This window comes from Ranitomeya variabilis, chromosome 5, assembly GCF_051348905.1.
Source record: "Ranitomeya variabilis isolate aRanVar5 chromosome 5, aRanVar5.hap1, whole genome shotgun sequence".
NCBI lineage: Eukaryota > Metazoa > Chordata > Amphibia > Anura > Dendrobatidae > Ranitomeya > Ranitomeya variabilis.
In genome coordinates, this window is record NC_135236.1 from 658,704,529 (window position 1) to 658,726,038 (window position 21,510).

The following is a 21,510-nucleotide window of genomic DNA, read 5'->3' on the forward strand; positions in this document are numbered from 1 at the left end:
TAGATCGGGCGATTCTGAACACGGCGATACCAAGTTATTTTTTTACGCTTCAGGACTTCAGAACGTATTAAACATCTACTAGTGGCAATTTCGCTTCTTGACTAATCAATTTGGTCAAAATCAAATTTTGGGCCAAAAACGAACCCGAATTGAATTTTTTCAAAATGTGCTCATCCGTACTTTTATGGCATTGTAGGGCTGTCTGTAGCCATAGAGACACATAGGACCACTCAGGAGCTGCATACATAAAATAGTTTACAGTATTTTATCATCAAATTGGCATTTTTTTAATTTTATTATGGATTAAAAATTGGTTGTAAATGTTCACTTACCTGTAACGAGTCAGTTCTGACTTCCTACGATTTAATTAATAATGGATTTATAAATAGGATATTTTAAGTTTTAACATAATAAAAGGCTGTGAATATAAAAATAACACTATTACCCGCTCATCACATGAGTTGGCAACGGAATTTTTCACTATTTGGCAGAAATACCATTTTCATTTTTTTTTATTTCCATGATATAATTAAACTTGCATGATAGAATATATTTGGTCGTCGCGCTCTCGAACTGCGAAGGCAGAAGCAGGTTTTGTACAGGCTCAAGGGCAAACATTTTGGATGCTCTCCTGCCTTTTTTGGGGAAGAGGAAAACTCTAAAAATGATCCAAAAATCAAGACCAACCTAAAATGTTTTATTTTTTTGCCAGATACATGGACGTGATAAAAAGTAACACTGGTTTTGTGGACTGTCTGTAAATTAAAAGTTAGTTGATGACTTGAACAGGGCCGGTGGCCATTGCCTGCCCAGCAGGTGGCCAAGATGGGAAAAACATTGTAGGAGATGCAGTAATAAATTAACCCTGCAGCCCCGATCATCAGGATTCTGGGGTCCCAGAGGTCGGACCTTTTAAAGTCAATGTATAAACAATAGACAGCATTTGTGAATCAATTCTAATCAGTTTTTAGTTGTGTACCGTGCCCCAACAAATTGCACAAAAAATTGCAAATTACAACAAATGCACCATTTTAAAAAATTGGGAATGGATTTTTTTGGGAGAGGATGTGACTTTCAACTTTCAAACAGATTTATCATTCAAAAAAATTAGCTAAATTTTACGAAAATCTTCATCTAGGTTCTATATTCTGACTTTAGGAAAAGCCAACTTATTAAAAGGCTTTTAAAAATATTTGGTACAATGGATTGTTCAAAATCTCCCACAGAATTCTTAAAAAACAAGTGAATGCTTTTAACCATGAGAGGCAGCCTCGATTATTTGGAAATTGGCACAGATTACAGAGTAAATCCATGACCTCCTGTGGCAGGTGTAGGTTGTAAATTCTGTCCTTAAAGTTGCCCGATGTATGTCCAGTTTATTAAGTCTCAAGTGCCTCGAAATTATTTGCGCTGAAAAAATTTGTGCCAAATTTAGGAATATTGGTAAATGAAATGCCATTATCACGCAGTACCTTGGGACTGTGGCTGCTAACCAGGTCCCTAAAATTAGTGGCGCCCTAGACTGACCCTATCTCCCGGATTACTCCTAAAGATGGATATGCTGTGTTCTCATGCCTTGCTATGCTCCTATAGCAACCCTGATCTGTCTCCTCCACGACCCAGGGAGGTGGGAAGCAGAAGAGTATAAGATTACACTAACCAGACAAACAAGGGAAGATGAGATGGACAGGGATAAATGAAAATAACAATCATATAAAATACACTCACCAAAAACAGTGTGGATCACATGAGAAATAAAGGAAAGATAAACAAAATATGTGAGGATGAGAATGTGCACACAAACACAGCTCCAAGCAACAATCTCCTGAACAACTCTCCAAACACACTTCCAACTCCAAACCAGGCGGTAAGAACTAACACTGGCAATTCCTAAGTGATGGAGGTGAGCAAAAATAACAGAGGGCAGTGTCTAACACTGAACAGCTGAGACAATCAAGGTAGGAAAGTTTCAGGTGTTTCAACTGAACAGTTTAACCCTTGCACCACCAGCAGGGAAAAAACTTGCACTCTTGAATAAGCTGATGAAGTACTTCGAACCAGTGCAAGTGTTTGTGAAACCAGAAGCTGCAATCTTCTACCTCCTCTCTGTTGCGGTATCCCCATGACAGTCAGTCTTGGTTAGGTTTAAAATAAGTCTTCCTTTAAGTTTATGCAGGGGCTTTGGAGTCTTATTGCCCCATCACTATTTTTTAACCACTTAGATGTCGCCGTCAGTCTCTATCAGAGGGGTTTAAATGGGTCCTTTGTGTGTGCATCCAATGAGATCTCGGGGTGCAGATGTGTTAGCATAGGAGCTAGAGGTCTAATAAAGGGTTCCATCTTTGTAGTCCAATGAAGTCTAAACTGAGCTGGGCTTCATATCATGGAAATTATAGTGCACTGATCAAACATGCTCAGATTTAAGTCCCCTTTGGGGACTAAAAAAATGGAGAGCTGATAAAAAAATAAAAGATTTAAATTTTCTACATTTGTTTTATATTTTAATACTTTGGGTCACCCCGCTTTAAATAATTTAAAAATAATTAAAGTAAAAAAATATTTAAAAAAAATAAACATTTTGGTATTGCCCCATACCAAAATATTTATTCTTTATTATTCCACTTATACATTTTTTATTCCAACATTCCGATCTATGAAAATATAAAAATTAAATAACCTACATGGTAAATGCCATTAAAAATGTTTTTATCTTTTTCCATCCCATAAATAAGTGGCTAGAAAACTGTCAAAATGTCATACATACCCTAAAACAATTCCAATAAAAAAGCCACCTCGCCACACAAACAACAAGCCCTCACATATCTCAATAGACGGAAAAAGCAAGAAAAAAAATATTTATTTTTTTTGTTAATATTCTGAATTTTCTAACCACTATCCCTTTAAAAAAAAACGTCCTAACGTTGTCAGTTCTAAAAAAAAATAAAATTAAAAAAATTGGCGGAACTGAATTTTTCCAATTTTTCAGTACAGTACAGGTCCTTCTCAAAAAATTAGCATATAGTGTTAAATTTCATTATTTACCATAATGTAATGATTACAATTAAACTTTCATATATTATAGATTCATTATCCACCAACTGAAATTTGTCAGGTCTGTTATTGTTTTAATACTGATGATTTTGGCATACAACTCCTGAAAACCCAAAAAACCTGTCTCAATAAATTAGCATATTTCACCCGGCCAATCAAATAAAAGTGTTTTTTAATAACAAACAAAAAAACCATCAAATAATAATGTTCAGTTATGCACTCAATACTTGGTCGGGAATCCTTTGGCAGAAATGACTGCTTCAATGCAGCGTGGCATGGAGGCAATCAGCCTGTGACACTGCTGAGATGTTATGGAGGCCCAGGATGCTTCAATAGCGGCCTTAAGCTCATCCAGAGTGTTGGGTCTTGCGTCTCTCAACTTTCTCTTCACAATATCCCACAGATTCTCTATGGGGTTCAGGTCAGGAGAGTTGGCAGGCCAATTGAGCACAGTAATACCATGGTCACAGTGGCGTAACTACAAAGTTATGGGCCCCGGTGCGAACTTCCAAATGGGGCCCCCCCCCTACCCCCCCCTACCCCCCCACCTTCCCCCGCCCCCGCAACCCCCCCACCTTCCCCCGCCCCGCTTCCCCTAGATACGCCTCGGACTGTTGCAGGAATCTCCTGCACTGCAACATGGTGTTGGGTGCCAGCACAGCCCGCACAGTGGTATATCCAGCACAGCCCGCACAGTGGTATATCCAGCACAGCCCGCACAGTGGTATATCCAGCACAGCCCGCACAGTGGTATATCCAGCACAGCCCGCACAGTGGTATATCCAGCACAGACCGCACAGTGGTATATCCAGCACAGACCGCACAGTGGTATATCCAGCACAGACCGCACAGTGGTATATCCAGCACAGACCGCACAGTGGTATATCCAGCACAGCCCTCACAGTGGTATATCCAGCACAGCCCGCACAGGGGTATATACAGCACAGCCCGCACAGGGGTATATACAGCACAGCCCGCACAGGGGTATATACAGCACAGCCAGCACAGGGGGTATATAGAGCACAGCCCTCACAGTGGTATATCCAGCACAGACCGCACAGTGGTATATCCAGCACAGCCCGCACAGTGGTATATCCAGCACAGACCGCACAGTGGTATATCCAGCACAGCCCTCACAGTGGTATATCCAGCACAGACCGCACAGTGGTATATCCAGCACAGACCGCACAGTGGTATATCCAGCACAGACCGCACAGTGGTATATCCAGCACAGCCCTCACAGTGGTATATCCAGCACAGACCGCACAGTGGTATATCCAGCACAGACCGCACAGTGGTATATCCAGCACAGACCGCACAGTGGTATATCCAGCACAGACCGCACAGTGGTATATCCAGCACAGACCGCACAGTGGTATATACAGCACAGCCCGCACAGTGTTATATACAGCAGAGCCCGCACAGTGGTATATACAGCAGAGCCCGCACAGTGGTATATACAGCAGAGCCCGCACAGGGGTATATACAGCACAGCCCGCACAGTGGTATATACAGCAGAGCCCGCACAGTGGTATATACAGCAGAGCCCGCACAGTGGTATATACAGCAGAGCCCGCACAGGGATATATACAGCACAGCCCCCACAGGGGTATATACAGCAGAGCCCGCACAGGGATATATACAGCACAGCCCCCACAGGGGTATATACAGCACAGCCCGCACAGGGGTATATAGAGCACAGCCCACATCTCATCTCATCCCCCCCCCCCCCGATAATGGCCCCACAGTCCGGTTAAAAAGAAAAAAAAAAAAAAACTCTCCTCACCTTTCCTTTTGCCCGCGCTGCTCCTGGCGGCTGCAGTCTGCCCAGGACACTGCAGGTGCGCGATGATATGACGTCATCGCGCACCCGCAGTGTACTGTCAGAGGCAGAGCGGGGAATGATGGGAGAGGAAGCGTCAGGTGACGCTCTCTCCTCCCATCATTGCATTGAACTATACCGGTGTCATAGACGCCGGTATAGTTAAATGCGGCGGCGGCGGCGGCACTGGGGGGGGTTCCGGGGGAGGAACAGTGCAGCGGCCCACTACTGGCATCGGCTCTTCTGGCATTTGCCAGAAGTGCCCGATGGCCAGCCTGGCCCTGCTCAGACCTGCCGGCCCGGGGCCCCTGACCTGCGGGGCCCGGTCGCAATGGCGACCGCTGCGACCGCGGTAGTTACGCCCCTGCATGGTCAGTAAACCATTTACCAGTGGTTTTGGCACTGTGAGCAGGTGCCAGGTCGTGCTGAAAAATGAAATCTTCATCTCCATAAAGCATTTCAGCCGATGGAAGCATGAAGTGCTCCAAAATCTCCTGATAGCTAGCTGTATTGACCCTGCCCTTGATGAAACACAGTGGACCAACACCAGCAGCTGACATGGCACCCCACACCATCACTGACTGTGGGTACTTGACACTGGACTTCAGGCATTTTGGCATTTCCTTCTCCCCAGTCTTCCTCCAGACTCTGGCACCTTGATTTCCGAATGACATGCAAAATTTGCTTTCATCAGAAAAAAGTACTTGGGACCACTTAGCAACAGTCCAGTGCTGCTTCTCTGTAGCCCAGGTCAGGCGCTTCTGCCGCTGTTTATGGTTCAAAAGTGGCTTTACCTGGGGAATGCGGCACCTGTAGCCCATTTCCTGCACACGCCTGTGCACGGTGGCTCTGGATGTTTCCACACCAGACTCAGTCCACTGCTTCCTCAGGTTCCCCAAGGTCTGGAATCGGTCCTTCTCCACAATCTTCCTCAGGGTCCGGTCACCTCTTCTCGTTGTACAGCGTTTTCTGCCACATTGTTTCCTTCCAACAGACTTACCATTGAGGTGCCTTGATACAGCACTCTGGGAACAGCCTATTTGTTGAGAAATTTCTTTCTGGGTCTTACCCTCTTGCTTGAGGGTGTCAATGATGGCCTTCTTGACATCTGTCAGGTCGCTAGTCTTACCCATGATGGGGGTTTTGAGTAATGAACCAGGCAGGGAGTTTTTAAAAGCCTCAGGTATCTTTTGCATGTGTTTAAAGTTAATTAGTTGATTCAGAAGATTAGGGTAATAGGTCGTTTAGAGAACCTTTTCTTGATATGCTAATTAATTGAGACAGGTTTTTTGGGTTATCAGGAGTTGTATGCCAAAATCATCAGTATTAAAACAATAAAAGACCTGACAAATTTCAGTTGGTGGATAATGAATCTATAATATATGAAAGTTTAATTGTAATCATTACATTATGGTAAATAATGAAATTTAACACTATATGCTAATTTTTTGAGAAGGACCTGTATATGGTGAATTGAATGGTGTCAATCAAAACTACATCTAATTCTGCAAGGAAAATAATTCCTCATACTGCCATGTTGGCGATTAACATATAAAAAAAAAAAAAAAGAAAAAACAAGTTTTATGGCTCTTGGATGAAAAAAAGAGAAAAAAAATGAAAGCACAAAAATAAAAAATCGCCCTATCGGAAAGGGAATAAGGCTGAATTTCCTGTGGATGAAATTTGCATTTAGGTTGTAATTGTACAATGGAAATACCAATGTTTTGGGTTTTTTGTTTTTTTTTTTAATTGTTTTTTTCATTCTGGAAACTCCATTCTAATGGACAGGATGAACTGTTTTGCAACAACTGTGTGGAAATACAAGGTGCAAATTAAAAAACGTCTTTGTTATAGGAAAATACATGGAATGCATGCTCCAGCCGGGATTAAAATAGCTCAGAGATCTGCTACCATCTAAATTTGTGCTCAGATGGTGGATGTCAGACCTAATCTGATTTTCTGGGAATAATAATTTTACACTGTACTCATAAAGTGCAATACCAGGCACAACCACTACACAATGAGTGGCACTGTTCTTAGTAAACAATAAGAGGTGCGTCCCTTTAATCTGGTCACTGATAAGGAAGCTTAGGGAAAGATCGCCAATTGTTTAGTCTGGGTGCCTATATAGCATATATAATTATTTGGGTCTCGTGTATAATGATCCTTTTTTCTTTTCTTTGTTCGCGCAGTTGAGGGTTATGGCCGATCGGGCTGTATATTACATTTGCGGAATAAAAGTGTCCAGCTACCAAATAATTCCACTATACTGTAGACATAATTTGCCATATTGTTATTGAACAATAATACCACTATACGAATCACAAATAATACTTCCACACCGTGACCACATATTACCACCGTATAGTGTCTGAATGATAAAGAAAAACACTGCACCAAGACCAATAATGCCGTGAATAATGCAATATAAAATGAAAGTAACACTCCCAGACCATAACTACATATTACTATCATATACAGTGCAGTCACATGCCAACTAGACGTGTGCGGTCTCACTTATTGCAAGGGTATTGAGCGAGGCTGGGCACGTCTAGTCGGAATGTGACCGGAAGTATTCTAATCACATACTTGCGGCAACATGACCGTCCATTCCGCATCGGAGAATCGTCACTGTGTGAAGTCACATAGGGTGACTGCAGACTTGTACTTTAAGGCCAGACAACCCCTTTAATGATGTTTTCACACCCCCACCTTTACACAAATTCCATAATGCTATAACCATCCATAGTCTCATAGACAGTAATAAATTCCCCCTGATGCCTCTAGTGACCCTTCTGTATCTCCATGTAGGAATAGTTTCCACTCTCTTCCTCCATGTAGGAAAAGCCCCCTCTCTGCTTCTGTAAGAATAACAATAATTTTCATTTATATAGCGCCAACATATTCCACAGCACTTTACAATTAAGCAGGAACATGTACAGTCAATAAAAACAGTAGAACAAGAAGTCTTGGAGACTGAGCTGCGAGATTCGGATTATGGAAGATGTTAGTCTTAGATTCGTTAGAGAATGGAGGGCGCGGGAAGGGTTATAGACAGAAATGAGGGAGAAGATATAGGGCGGTGCAGAACTGTGGAGACCTTTGTGGGTGAGAGTGATGAGTTTGTATTGTTTGTATTGTATTCTGTCGCAAATGGGTAACCAGTGTAATGACTGGAACAGAATAGAGGCACCGGTGAAGCCGCTGGACAGAAATACGACCCTGGCTGCCGCATTCAGGATGGATCGGAGAGGAGAATGTTTGGTTAGAGGAAGACCGATCAGAAGAGAGTTGCAGGTACAAAAGCCCCTGCTGTGCAGTAAGGGCATCTATTAGGTTAGCAACAAAGCAAAAAAATGCATTTAATTACAAGTAATTTTATTTTAATTTATCAAAGCAAAAAAAAAATAATCATGAAACATACACAAATCATTTGTCCTCAGACTCGTCTTGACCTGTACAGTATATTTAAGCTTAATTTCTTTTTTATGCATTCCCCTATTTAAAAAATATCATACTCATGGGTTTCAAACCCTTGAGCCTGTGTTTGGATGTCGGTTGTTTTAGTTCTGTTATTCTGGCTGCAGTCTGTGTGGCATAACACAGGAGTTTTTATTTGTCTGACCTATCACCATTCGGGTACAGCTTTATATTCTTCATCTTTACCCCTGCTGGCATTTCCCGCTGGTGATAGATTCATTTGAATGTCCAAACATTCTGTTGTTGTTTAAAGTCAGTCTGGTAAATTCCAGCTAGAGTTTATCTCTTTGCCATTTAGGTACTTTATCTGCATCTGCACCTATCTTCTGCACCTATCTGCACCTATCTTCTGTTGCTTTCTAGGAAGTAGGTGGCATATTATCTTACTGTATGTAATTTATACTTTATTTTGTATTTCATGGCCTATTCTACTCACTTTGGGATCTTTCCTTTGTTCAGCACATTTTCCTTTTTGTAGGTAATTCACACTCTTCTCTGCCCTCCGGTTCTTTAGGAGGAACGTGAAGCAACTTGATGGCCTCTTAGGCCATTTAGATCTCAGTTACCATCTTCTAGTCTTTGGTGAAGACTATCTTCTCACTCAGGAACCACTAGGGACAGCTGGGTTGAGATCTCTAGTCCTGTACAGGAACCGGAAAGGTCAGTTGCAGTTTTTAGTTTATTGCTAGTGATGGGTGGACCCATGGATGTTCGGGTCCGTCGGGTTCTGCTGCACATTTAAAACAGTTTGGTTCTGATACCAGAACTGTTCCCAAATTTGAACCCGAACCTGGACCCCATTCATATGAATGTGATACCCAAACATCCGATGTTTCCCATGTTGTCATCTGTGTGACAGCACGAGAAACACCAACTATGATCGGTGGTAAGTTTGCTACCACCAGTCAGAGCTCGGCAGTTCCAACGTGGTCACACAGGTGACAGCATGTGAGCCAGTAGCTCTGACCAGCAGTAAAAAGGATGATGCCAGTCACATGCATTGGCTTAAGAGAGTAGTACTACTCTCATTATCATATGCCTAGTCTCGCTGATAGCAGCCAGAGCCTATGCCATACATAAAAGAAAAAAATGGAATGGGGACCCTTCTATTTTTGCTAACCAGCACAGGTAAAGCTGACAGCTACATGCTGCAGCCCCCAGCTGTCGGCTTTGCATTGGCTGGTCATCAAAAATAGAGGGGTCCCACGTGTTTTTTAAATTAATTATTTAAGAAAACGGCGTGAGGTTATCCTCCTATTTTTGACAACCAGCCAACCTAAAGCAGACAGTTGGGACCTAATTTTGTCAGACTGGCATGGATATTGACCCTCCCCTGCCTAAAAAATAGCAGCCAGCAGCTGCCCCAGAAAAGGCACATCTATTAGATGCACCAATTCTGGCTCTTTGCCTCACTCTTCCCACTTGCCCTGGTGCAGTGTCAAGTGGGGTAATATTTGCGGGGTTAATGTCAGCTTTGTATTTTCTGGTGACATCAAGCCCATAGTTTAGTAATGGAGGGGTGTATATAAGACAACCCCATTAATAACCCCATATTCTAAATGTAATAAAAACATTCACAGAGTAACGTTCTTTAACTGAAATTAAAACACAGATTCCGATATTTGAAAGAAACACTCCATACCCGCTTTCACCTATTACTGTAAAATTAAAAATAATAAAACACCATATTTCTCACTTGTCTGATGACAATCCATTTCTCCCATGAAGAGGCCAACTCTGCTACATTTGGATTGCATGGCTGAGCGGCAACATGATGCAACCGCTCAGCTGTGAATTCAGGAGACATTGACCTGAGCCTGAGAACTCCGGCTTAAGTGCCAAGAGCTGTCATCAAAAGGTGACCGGAGTCCATCGGCTATGAACTCCGGTCACCTTGTGATGTCAGCACTCTCCACTGTAGCGGAGTTCTCAGGCTCAGCTCAGTCCATGTTCAGGGTCCAGGCACGGACACTAGATGTTCGGAACGGACCCCGAGCTTTACTGTTAGGATTCTCCCATCCCTATATATTACTTATAACAATAAAAGCAGTTAAATAAAATGCTGCAATATTGAATTACTACCTAATTATACTATATATTAGACTAATTAATAATTATATACTATAATTATTATATATATATAGTATATGTATTGCTAATATATATACTATATATTATAATTATACCTAAAAACTATAATCCCTTAAATAATAAAGCTTCAAATAGTTACATGGGATTACAAAAAAAAAAGTTATATCTGACAGAATGCAAGGAAATAAAACATTAAGAAAAAAATCTTTTGATCCTTAATGACAAAAATTGGAGTCGTTATATATATAAAAAAAAGCAATGGTCAACTGTGTCCAAATTTTTTTTTTAACATAAATAACAAAAAATAAAAAAATATTTCCCTTTAAATTCCCTATCTAATTGTGATAAAAATATCATTTAGAATATTTGGATCTAGATCTAACTGTAGATTAGAGTGAAATACAAATGTTTAGCATTTTATCTAAGCCAAAATAAGGGCACAGATCAAAGCCGGCGCTCCCAGTAGAGTACTGGGATAATCAGTCATTTTAATTATTCAGCACATTGCTTTTTCATGTTCAACCCACAGCCACTGAATACAGTATATAGAGTACAGATATGGCGGACATCCTTTTGAAGTATGATAAAACTGCAGAAAACAAGTTCCGTTCCAAAAAATATTACATTTCGATCTTGAGAGAGCACAAAAATTAAAATAGACTTTTGTAAAAAATATCGAAAGTAAAATTTCAAGAACCTAGTGCTAAATCTAGATTGTTGTATTGTGAAGGTATTTGGTGGAAAAGATGATAAGACAAAAAAAACGCCAAAGACATTCTGATAGGGAATTTTGATTGTGGGACCCAATGGGGACAGTGATGACGTTGTCTGCAAAATTCTGTGAAAATTAATGGCGCCATATCAGTGAGTAAAATAGAGAATAATTTACAATAATAAATACAGTGTTAAAAATTATGTCAACATTTATTACCAAAGTAATATTATCACATAGTACCCAAATAATAGTACTATACAATACCCAAATAACAGTAACTAAATAATAGTTATAAATACTAAAGAGCATGTAATTTACACGTATAGTGCCCTAATATTAGAGCCATATAATACCCAAATAGTAAAGCCATAAAATGTCCAAGTAATAGTCATATAAAGCATAATAGAGCTACACAATATCCAAATAATAAAGACATAAAATTCCCAAATAATAAAGCTCTAAAATGCCCAAATAATGGAGTCATAAATTGTCTAAGTAATACAGCCATACAGCGCAATAATTGAGCTATTCAATATCCAAATAATAAATACAGAAAATACTAAAATGTTAGATCAATAAAATTCCTAAATAATAAAGCTACAAAATGCCCAAAAGCTTTAATATTAGGGTCATACAATACCCAAATATCAGTAACTAGATAACAGAGTTATAAAGTGCCGAAATACTAAAAATATACAGTTGGCATATAATCTAGCCATACAGTGCCCTAATCTTAGTACCATACAAGACCCAAATAATAAAGCCATAGCATACCCAAATAATAGAGCCATAAAATGTCCAAATAATAGAGCCACACAAAGCCATAATACAGCTGTACAATATCGAAATAATAAAGTCGTCAAATATATAACTAGTAAAGTAAAAAAATGGTCAAAAAATAAAGCCATAAAATGATAGCGCCATACGAAGCCTTAATTAATAGAGCCATACAAGACCTAAATAACATTCACTTTCACATGCACAGCATCATGGAATCAATGGTGTTCTAAAAATAAATAATAATAAAGTCACAAAATGCACAAATAGAGCTAGACAAAGCCCTAATTAAAGAGCCGTACAATATGCAAGGAATAAAGCCATCACATTATCAAATAAAGCCATAATAGAGCAATACAGTGCCCAAAATAATAAAGCTATAAAACACCCCAAAAATAAAGCCATAAAATTCCCAAATGATAGAGACATACAAAGTCGGAAAAATAAGAGCCATAAAATACCCAAATAGTAAAGCCATAATGTGTCCGAATAATAGAGCCATACAAAAGTCCTAATAATTGAGCAATAGAAAGCCGTATTAATAGAGACATAAAATAACCAAAACAATAAAGTCTTAAAATACTCAAATAATAAAGCCATAAAATACCGTAATAATGAAGCCACACAATGCCCAAATATCAAACAAATGCAATGTCCATACAGGATAGCTATTTTGTGCCCTAATAGTAGAACTATACAATATCCAAATTATAGAGCCAGAAAACATCCAAATGAAGAGTCCATAATTAAGCAATAGGGTGCCATATAATAGAGTCATACAACGTCCCATATTTAGAGCCTTAAGGTACCCAAATAATAGAATCATACAGTACTTACTAGGGATAATAGAAATGCCTTTGATCTGTGGTTTCTGTGGATCAGGCGCAGGTCTTTGTGACTTCAACGCTATAGCAAACACACAAACAAATACAACTCTACTCTGAACACAGTACGATATATACAGCGGGTGAAATAAGTATTGAACACCTCACCTCTCATTCAGGACATTCTCCCACAGTATTTTGCTAAGGTGGGTGGAGGTAATCCCTCCTTTTTTGATTGTTCAATTAGACTGCATATTTGTCCTCCAAGTTGTGCAGACTAGTAAACCACATTGGGCTGATGCAATATGTAATCAGCAGGCATTCAACAAATTAACATGCAGCAAGGGTCAACTGGCAGTCTCACATGAAACAGTGGTTCATGTCCCTGCCTTGACCTACTGAACAAAGGAACAATAAGTCTGGCATAATTAAGAATAATTCACCCCCGCACCAGTAACTAGATTTATGCTGTGTCATCACAAGCACTGCATCCAATCAGTGGCCACTAATGGACTACAGCTTTAGCGGTTCGTTCAAAGGAGGCGAGAACAAAGAAACTTAAGGTATGTGCACACCTTAAGTATTTTCTGCAAAAATTTCTCCATCAAAAATGTTTCTCCTGGTAGGAAAAACCTTTCATAAAAAGGTGTGCCTTTATCTCAATTTTGCAAGCATTTTTAGTGTGTGTTTTTAGGTGAAAAACACTGAAGAATTGCCGAAAGAAATTACATTCTGCAGATTTGGACCTGCTTCAAATATGCCAGGAAAAAAATAGTGTAGTGTGTGCATGAAAACTCTTTCAGTTTGGTGGAAAGGCGTCAAAAACGCAACATGAAAACATAACCCTAAATCGACGCTTTTTTGCAGCTTTTTTTTATTGCAGATGGAGCGCCCCCACACCGCCGCAGGGCCGAGGGGTACCCGGAGCCGGGCCTCTGAGTCTCAGTTCTGGGGTTGTCACGGTGGCTAGACCCGGTCCGTGGCCCTGTCTGTCAGTGGGGGACGTCCGGTGCTATAAGTGGTGTTGTAACGGTGCAGTTGTGGGGTGCAGGTCGCGGTAAATAATGAGGACACCAGGTTGCAGTCTCTTTACCTCTTTACTGAAGATCTCTGGGTCCTCAATCCAGAATACGGCTCACCAGGCTGCGCAAGTCCGGCCGGTCCAATGACACTTCCAGAGTTCTCTTCACAGGAGGAAATCTGTGCCTTCCCCCTAGCGCTATGTGTTGTAGTCCTTCCCTGCTGTGCTTACGGAAAGTACCCCACAACTGTTGTGTCTGTTTCTGATGTTCCCTCACAACTCGACTAGATGATGTTCTGCTAATCCTCCGTCCCTCCCTGAGGTTCGGGTAGGAACGGCACCCGTTTGACGGGTAGGCCTGGAGTTCTTCCGGGACCCTAGAGACGCCCCTCTCCCACAATTGCCTCCCAAGACTTCATAGGTGATTTGAGTTAGACAGCCCGCCTGAGACTGACTGTCCTGCCGCTGTTTGGAGTATTGCTTGAAGCTGAATGTTATTCTACTCCCTCGGCGTTCCGGCCACCGGTATTGCGCCTCAGTAGGATGTTGCTTCGGTCTTACAGCACGACTCCTACTGGTATTTCTCCTTTGCGTGATCCCGTTTCTCACTCAGCACAATCTATCTCTCTTCTAATCCTTTCTTGGGCACCGCCGCTACCCGGAGCAGGCACGGTCCCGTTACGTTCGTTCTCGTTGCCAAGCCTCTGTCAGGATCCCACCCCTGACAGAGACCCTACTGTATCTTCCCCTACAACACCCTCTGCCACAAGGTGTTGCCTGGTTCCAACCCAGTCAGCTTTCTGATCTAACTTCCTGCCTGACCCCCAGTTTACCCACTATGGTGGGGAGTGGCCTAATGAATAGCACCCTTAGCTCCCCCCGGAGGCCCGGCTGTGAAATGTATTGGTGTCTGTGATACCTGATCAGATGAACTCCTTCAGTGCCATCGGACGCACCATAGCTCCCCATAGTGGCGGAGCCACAGTACTGCAACGACCAGGACTCTGGGGCGCTGCACAGACATTTGGGTTTTATTTTCCTGATTGAATTTGAGAACTGAAACATTTTTTTTTAAATCTGCATCATGTCCATTTTTTTTGTGTTTTTGCACCTATGGAAAGCCTTGAGCCAGCGCAAAAAAAAAACACTTAAAAAAGGCAGCAGACAGGTCAATTACGCATGTAATCTGCACCAAAAAAAAATGGTGCAAAAAAAAAAACTCTTCAAAAATGTCCCAAACATGTCCGAAGTAAGTAAGTAATACATATTTCCATTTCTGTGGCTGAATTTATCCATTAACTCTTGTTATTAGTCCGGATCATTCACGTCCAGGTTGAGGCGAAGCTTCGGCTGAATTTCTGGAGGAAACACATTTTGTAGTGATTGGTTTCAATTCACATTCATATGTAAGTGATTTAACTCGAGCCCCGATTTCAATAATGTGATTTCTCCAGAATGGCTGCGTTAGAAAAAGGTTTTCAGTTTCAATTTGCAAGCTGTCACAATATTAGGGAAAGAGCAGACACGGATATTTGGAAGCTCGTTTCTTAAGACCCCTGTCAACGTCGTCAACATCTCCGCCTAAAGTCCTGAATTAGATATTACTTGCGTCTGGAATACAGATCAGGATGATTGTCCTTCCACAGAAAATATATTTGGTGCCGACAGTAAAAGTTAACAAAGATAGTAAGAATGGGAACAGTGTTTTGGAAATTTGGGCCATAATTCTTGAAGGAGTTTTTTCGGGACCCTCATCACTGGGCGCCGCAATCAAGAGCTGCCCTGGAAGAGTCCTAGTAGATATGTCCATGATATTTCTTACATTTGCTATGTCTGACTCGAGATGACTAGTTAACGAAATCTCGATTAAGCCACTTGCCGACATATGATGCACTGCTACGTCATATGCCGACTCCTTGACTTTGATGCGGGCAGATGATGGCCGATTTAATCAGCCATTATGTGCCTTTAACAGCCGCTGGTGGAGCAGAGCAGCAGCATTTAACACGCCACGAAATGGGATACGTCATTCCACACTCCCACCATCTGTGATGTGATTGTGGGGCACTGATGGGTTTCCATGATAGCCGAGGGTCTGCTGAAAACCCCCGTGCTTATCATGACAATTCTCCTGTGAAAGCCAGCCTGATCCGGCATTCATAGAGCGTGATTTTCGCTATGCTAATGCACTGCTATGTATAGTACAAACGATCAGTTGATCGCAGCTTCAAGACCCTTGAGGGGACTATTAAACACAGTAAAAAGTATAAAATATGAAAAAAGTTAGAAAAAACACGAAAGTTTTAGCCCTCTTTGCTTCATTAAAAATAAAACAATAAAAAATACACATATTTGGGATCGCTGAACACTTCAAAGAGTGCAGCTGGCCGAGGCGCAACCGAGAACCATGAACGCTTGTAACCAGTTACTCATGGTTCTAGCAACCTTAGTTCTTCTAGCCATTGATCTTTCAAGGGTAGACCTGCAATCCTTGTCTATCATGTTTTAAATTAAAGACCAATGTCTGCATATTGATTAACCCATATTTCCTTCTTTGTCTCATTGTCTAAGTAAGCACCTAAAAGGATAATCCCCAAAAAACAATGCTTCCTGATGAATACCAGAACAGAGAGTGGTCGCAGCATTATGGGATTGCTTAAAGGAATTAGGGGGGTTTAATGGTTCTAGCCAAGACAGTAAAGCCCGTAGGGCTGATGCTAACTCCCCTCCCCTCTCATTTGCACCCAAAGCTTCCATGAGATTGAACTCACCGCTAGATGAAGGAACCTGAAGGAATCCTGATGGAAGGTCCAGGACCATGAGGGACTGGTCTGCCCCATACCTGCCCGTTCGACTCCTCTAGCAATGATGTTCCAACCTGCCCAAGTCATAAGAACTGCAGGAACAAGCTGATTAAGAATGCAACCGAGAGGATCTGGAACAACAAGACCTTCTATTGCATTTTGATGTTCTAGAAGAATGAATGGAGCACCTCAGAGGCTCATACGCATTCCTCTAAGCATGGGCAGGGACACTAAGAATAAGACTCTGTGGTGGAAAGGAACAACACAAGTTCTAATTAGTGGGGGGGGGAGAGGAGCAGGTGATAACACCATCAGGAGATGACCCAGAACAAAACCCTGCTGAGATATGATAATTAGTGCAGCTCACATTAACCCTATTAGCACCAAAGATCACAAAAATATCAGAAAAGATTGGGAGAGAGAGGCAGCCTAGAACTGAAATAAAGTCTAGCCTGGACCTCTTCCCTATACGGAATGTGGTTTACTAGATCTTCAAGGCAGACATACTCTCCAGATCGTTTCTGTCTTCTGACCAGGAAGAGGAGCTTCAATACACCATTGAGCCCTCCAAAATTAATCTTGTCTCTCTATTGGATTTGTCTCATCTCTGCTCTGGAAAGACTTATGTTGCTGAACCTGATAGGAAACGGGTCCTTCTCTGGGGTCACTCGTCTAAGTTAGCTGGCCATGCTGGACAGAAGAAGGCGGCTCTCCTCATTTCTCCCGACACTATTGGTGGCCGTCTACCTTGTCACGCCCCTCCAGGCTCTCCTTGGACCATGTCCATTACAGAAGTGCTAAATGGAATGGGATATTTTCCATCTCTGCTCAGCAACCCTGGAAACCTACCTCATTTCTTTAGTAAGGTTGGTGTGCCAGGGTTGCCTGTTGATGGTGTGATTTCTGGTATGTGTGAGGGGGGCGACTGTTTTGAGAGCTGTAGATGTTGTTTTATATAAAGCAGTAGCATCTGCAGTATCTACAGTATCTATTAATCTTTTAAAATTCAGCAAGTATTTTTGTTCTAGAGACCTAGCAAGGCCCTTTTCTGTCAAAGTGTTCCTCTCCATGTCACCAAGCCTTGGTGCCTGTTCACACATTTAGGGGACTGGTAAAAGGGACTCTTTGGTGGCATGGCCTAAAAAGAGTAAAGAATAAAATATATTCTCTTGCTTTCTAAGTCATCTAAAGTAGTCTCGGGCTCACTTATTTCTGTATATACCATACTTTTCCCCTATGTTGCAGGTGGAGCTGAGGTTCTAGACTACGTTAGGTAGGGTTTCAATTAATATTTGGTCAAGTTTCCACCACCAACCTAAATCTCCCCCTGGTTACACTTTTTTTTTCGCAGATACTGTACTTTCTATAATGAAGAAATTATGTCTATTTTCAATCAATTTTGATGTTTTTGTCATTTTCTTCCTCAGCGCCAGATGCTCCATATACACACTGGAAGCAAACTGTATTCTACCTGGAAGATTACCTGACTGTACGAAGAGGAGAAGAACTGTATGGAACAATATCTATGAAACCAAATGCTAACAACATCGTAAGTTATGTGCCTATCTTCCTCATCTACTGAAGTATAATAGAATGTAGCTAGAAGTCTTCATTGGAGCTTTTCTGGGACCCTGCATCGGATAGAGACCCCAGCTAATGTTTGCCCTATTTAACATCAGACTAGGACTTTTTGGGCCACCAAAATCTTTGAGGTTCTTCTAAGCATTTATACAGAACATGTTCACTTTCGATTGGGTCATGGATATCAAATAGGTTTTTGTGATGAGCTCATGAGAAATAAATCCTACACGCCCCAAAGTCATCTCCAAATGGACATTTGAAGCCCTTTTATATTAATTACTCTAAATCGTGTTGGAATCTTGGACCACAAGAATATCTTCTGATGAGACAGTGTGACCGTGGTCCATTATCCCATGTTTTTTTCCTCCTCACCAGTAGAAATCAGTCTTCTTCATCTCTGTAGGCACGAATGATGAGAGATAGGATACAAGATACAGGAAAAATGGGAAATAGGAGCCTCGCCTAACACCGGACCCTCCTTTTTCTACGCATTTATGGCGGCACATACTTGCAAACTTTTTTGGGATAAAAGGGAGACCTCCCGGGCTACTGGAAGAGTTGTCAAAACTCCCGGACAACACAGAAGAAAACATCGCTCCTTGTGCGTAGCTTAAGATTCAGTCTACAGTTGAGCAAAAAGATTAGTAAGACCCTGGTCTAGTGGCTTAATCGGTAGCCTTCCCGGAGCCTCAACTAATCAAAAGAGGCACCAGGAAGTAGGAGATGGCCAGGGCCTAACAATGAGGCTGCTAAACTCAATTGTTGTAAATCTTTTTGCTCAACTTTAGGCCAAATTAGAGATGAAGAAATTGATTCTAAGCAAATTGGATTTGTCACAAGTTTTTCGGAATTCGATACTTACATTTCTTTTATGAGCCAGGAAGAGGTTAAAATTCAATAAAAGATTATACGCACCCATCTGTCCTGCTACCTTCATGTGGGGAACGACGTGTGTCAGTGACCTACGTTGGCACTGGTAATTGTTTGAGGCCAAGGCAGCACCGGTGGAACAGAAGAGAAGACCAGAGATCAAAAGAAGATCTCAAGCGAAGAACAGAGTAACGAGCGAGGAGCTGCCAAAGTAGGACACATGGGGGGTAAGCCCAGGACAAAGTGTAATCTTTTATTATTTTCTAAGCCCTTCCCGGACCTCAGTGTTTAATTATGCTTTGGGGTAACAATAAACACCTTAATGGGTCACTTCCGATTCACTTGCAACAAATCAAAAGAATTTATTTTAGCCAACTAGAAACCGAATCAAATTTTTTTAGAATTTCTCATCTCCAGTCCTAACGATCAAGGTTCATATTCAGTGAGTGCAAAAGGAGTGTGTTTATTCTATACAAAATTGGCAACTCTTGATTTCTCCTTTTTAAAAATTGTTAAGTGTGCGTTGCCCAAAAAAGGGGCAAATTCTTTTATGTATGCCCCAGCTCTGGGCAAGAAAAATAAATGATTACCTATAAAAAAAGGTAATTATTACAGGATATTGCTGCTCAGTAGGCAGGATGCAGCGAGCGGTACATGGCTGCTGGCATTGCGTTTCCTCTACAAATGCTCATGCACCTCATTGGTCATGCTGATCTCTGACATGAAGGAAGGAGAATAATTTTATAGTATCTGCTGACCGTCAACGGAAGAGACGCTCCCATACAGAGGACATAGCGGTATAATAATATCCACTTATAATATAAAGATGTTCACCGTAGACTTACAGCTTTGATTTGCTCTGTGGGAAATCCACAGCTAATCCGAGACGATGATGCAATATTAAAATGCACATTGTCAAGGCTTAGAAATCCAGTAATTCAAAGCATAAGCATCATATGGGGTCTCGTGATAAGTATCACATCATGGGGCAATGTGGTCAGTGGCAACATAAGGGGCATCCTAACATCACACATAGGAACCGTCCAGAAGAGCTGCAGGTTTCATTAGTGCCCAGGAGACCTGCTGGGGTCTAAGGGGCAACATTTCTCTTCGTGGAGAGTGACAAGCCAAGCCTGGCATGACAGAGTGAGGAGACATGATCTTCTGGGAAATCAACACCTTTACGACCTATGACGTATATGTACGTCATAGACCGCCTCACGCTCAGCGCAGGATCCCACATCTTTTAGGGCACATGACAGCTGATTCAATCAGTTGTCATTTGCCCCTAATCGCGATCCACCCGCCGCTGTTAAAATGTCAATCTCTGACAGTGGCATTTAACATGTGTCACTAATCCCACCCATCGGCGTCCCGTCACAGGATCACGGGGGGGTTTACAGACTTTGGATTTTTTTCACCACTTACATAAAAAAGATCCTAGACATGTTTGGTGTCTATGAACTCGTAATGACCTGAGGAATCATAACGGCAGGTCAGTTTTAGCATTTAGTGAACATGGTGAAAAAAAAACACAATTGTGGAACTGCACTTTTTTTTGCAATTTCACAGCACTTGGAATTTTGTTGCCGTTTTTTAAACTACACAACATGGTAAAATCAATGGTGTCGTTCAAAAGTACAAGTCGTCCTGCAAAAAAACAAGCCCTCACATGGCAATATTGACAGAAAAATAATAAAAAAGTTAAGGCTCTGGGAAGAAGGGGAGCAAAACGGAAAGGCAAAAATGGAAAATCCCAAGGTGGAGAAGGGTTAAGGTTTGACTCTGTCCGACGTTGAGCTGTAGACAGCGTATTACTGATCTGTAATACAGCCTCGCACATGAGACCTTAGCCTAAATCATGTCAATGGTCACCATTCTCAGAAACTAATACATTTGCTATTCTTTACAGCGAGATCTGGATTTCACGGTAGAATTGGATTTCAAAGGCCAGTTGTGCGAAGCTTCTATATCTCACGATTACAAAATGCGCTAGAACAAGAGACCGAGTCTCGTTACCCCTCTACCTGCCATACTTGAAGCCGCCGATACTTCTGAAGAAGGAAATCGGTCACTGGAAAGACAGATCAGCTTCACGACAAGAGGAGATGAATAATAATTAAAAAAAATTCATATTGTCATGAATTCTTTGTGTTGGAAGTAACTAATAAATGAGATGAGCAAATATTCCATGTATATTACTCAATGGCGTCAGTCGTGGTTTGAAGTCCTTGATGGGAATGTTTGATTTTGAGATGCTTGTATTATGGCAATAAAGTGATAAAATACTATGAAACGTCTACGTTCTATTTGGGGGGATTAAACAAGGGGGTGTTCATTGTATCGCTTGGGATCAGCATGCCAATTTTCTCCTATTTTAATATACTGGCTGTCAGGAGCCACCACTAGAGGGAGCTCAAGAAAAAGTATACAATATGCTCCTGAGCTCCCTCTAGTGGTGGCTGCAGGAAATC

The 21,510-nt window shown here is 41.5% G+C and overlaps 1 protein-coding gene across 2 annotated transcripts in view; it reads left to right on the forward strand.

The window, feature by feature from the left end:
- The window catches only part of PRMT8 (protein arginine methyltransferase 8), a 188,835-nt gene extending 167,325 nt beyond the window's left edge, over positions 1-21,510 (forward strand). For both annotated transcript variants that reach the window (XM_077266494.1, XM_077266493.1), the window contains exons 9-10: positions 18,013-18,134; positions 20,949-21,510. In XM_077266494.1, the coding sequence (XP_077122609.1) occupies positions 18,013-18,134; positions 20,949-21,032 (206 nt within the window). In that variant the 3' untranslated portion in view covers positions 21,033-21,510. The remainder of the gene's footprint in view (positions 1-18,012; positions 18,135-20,948) is intronic.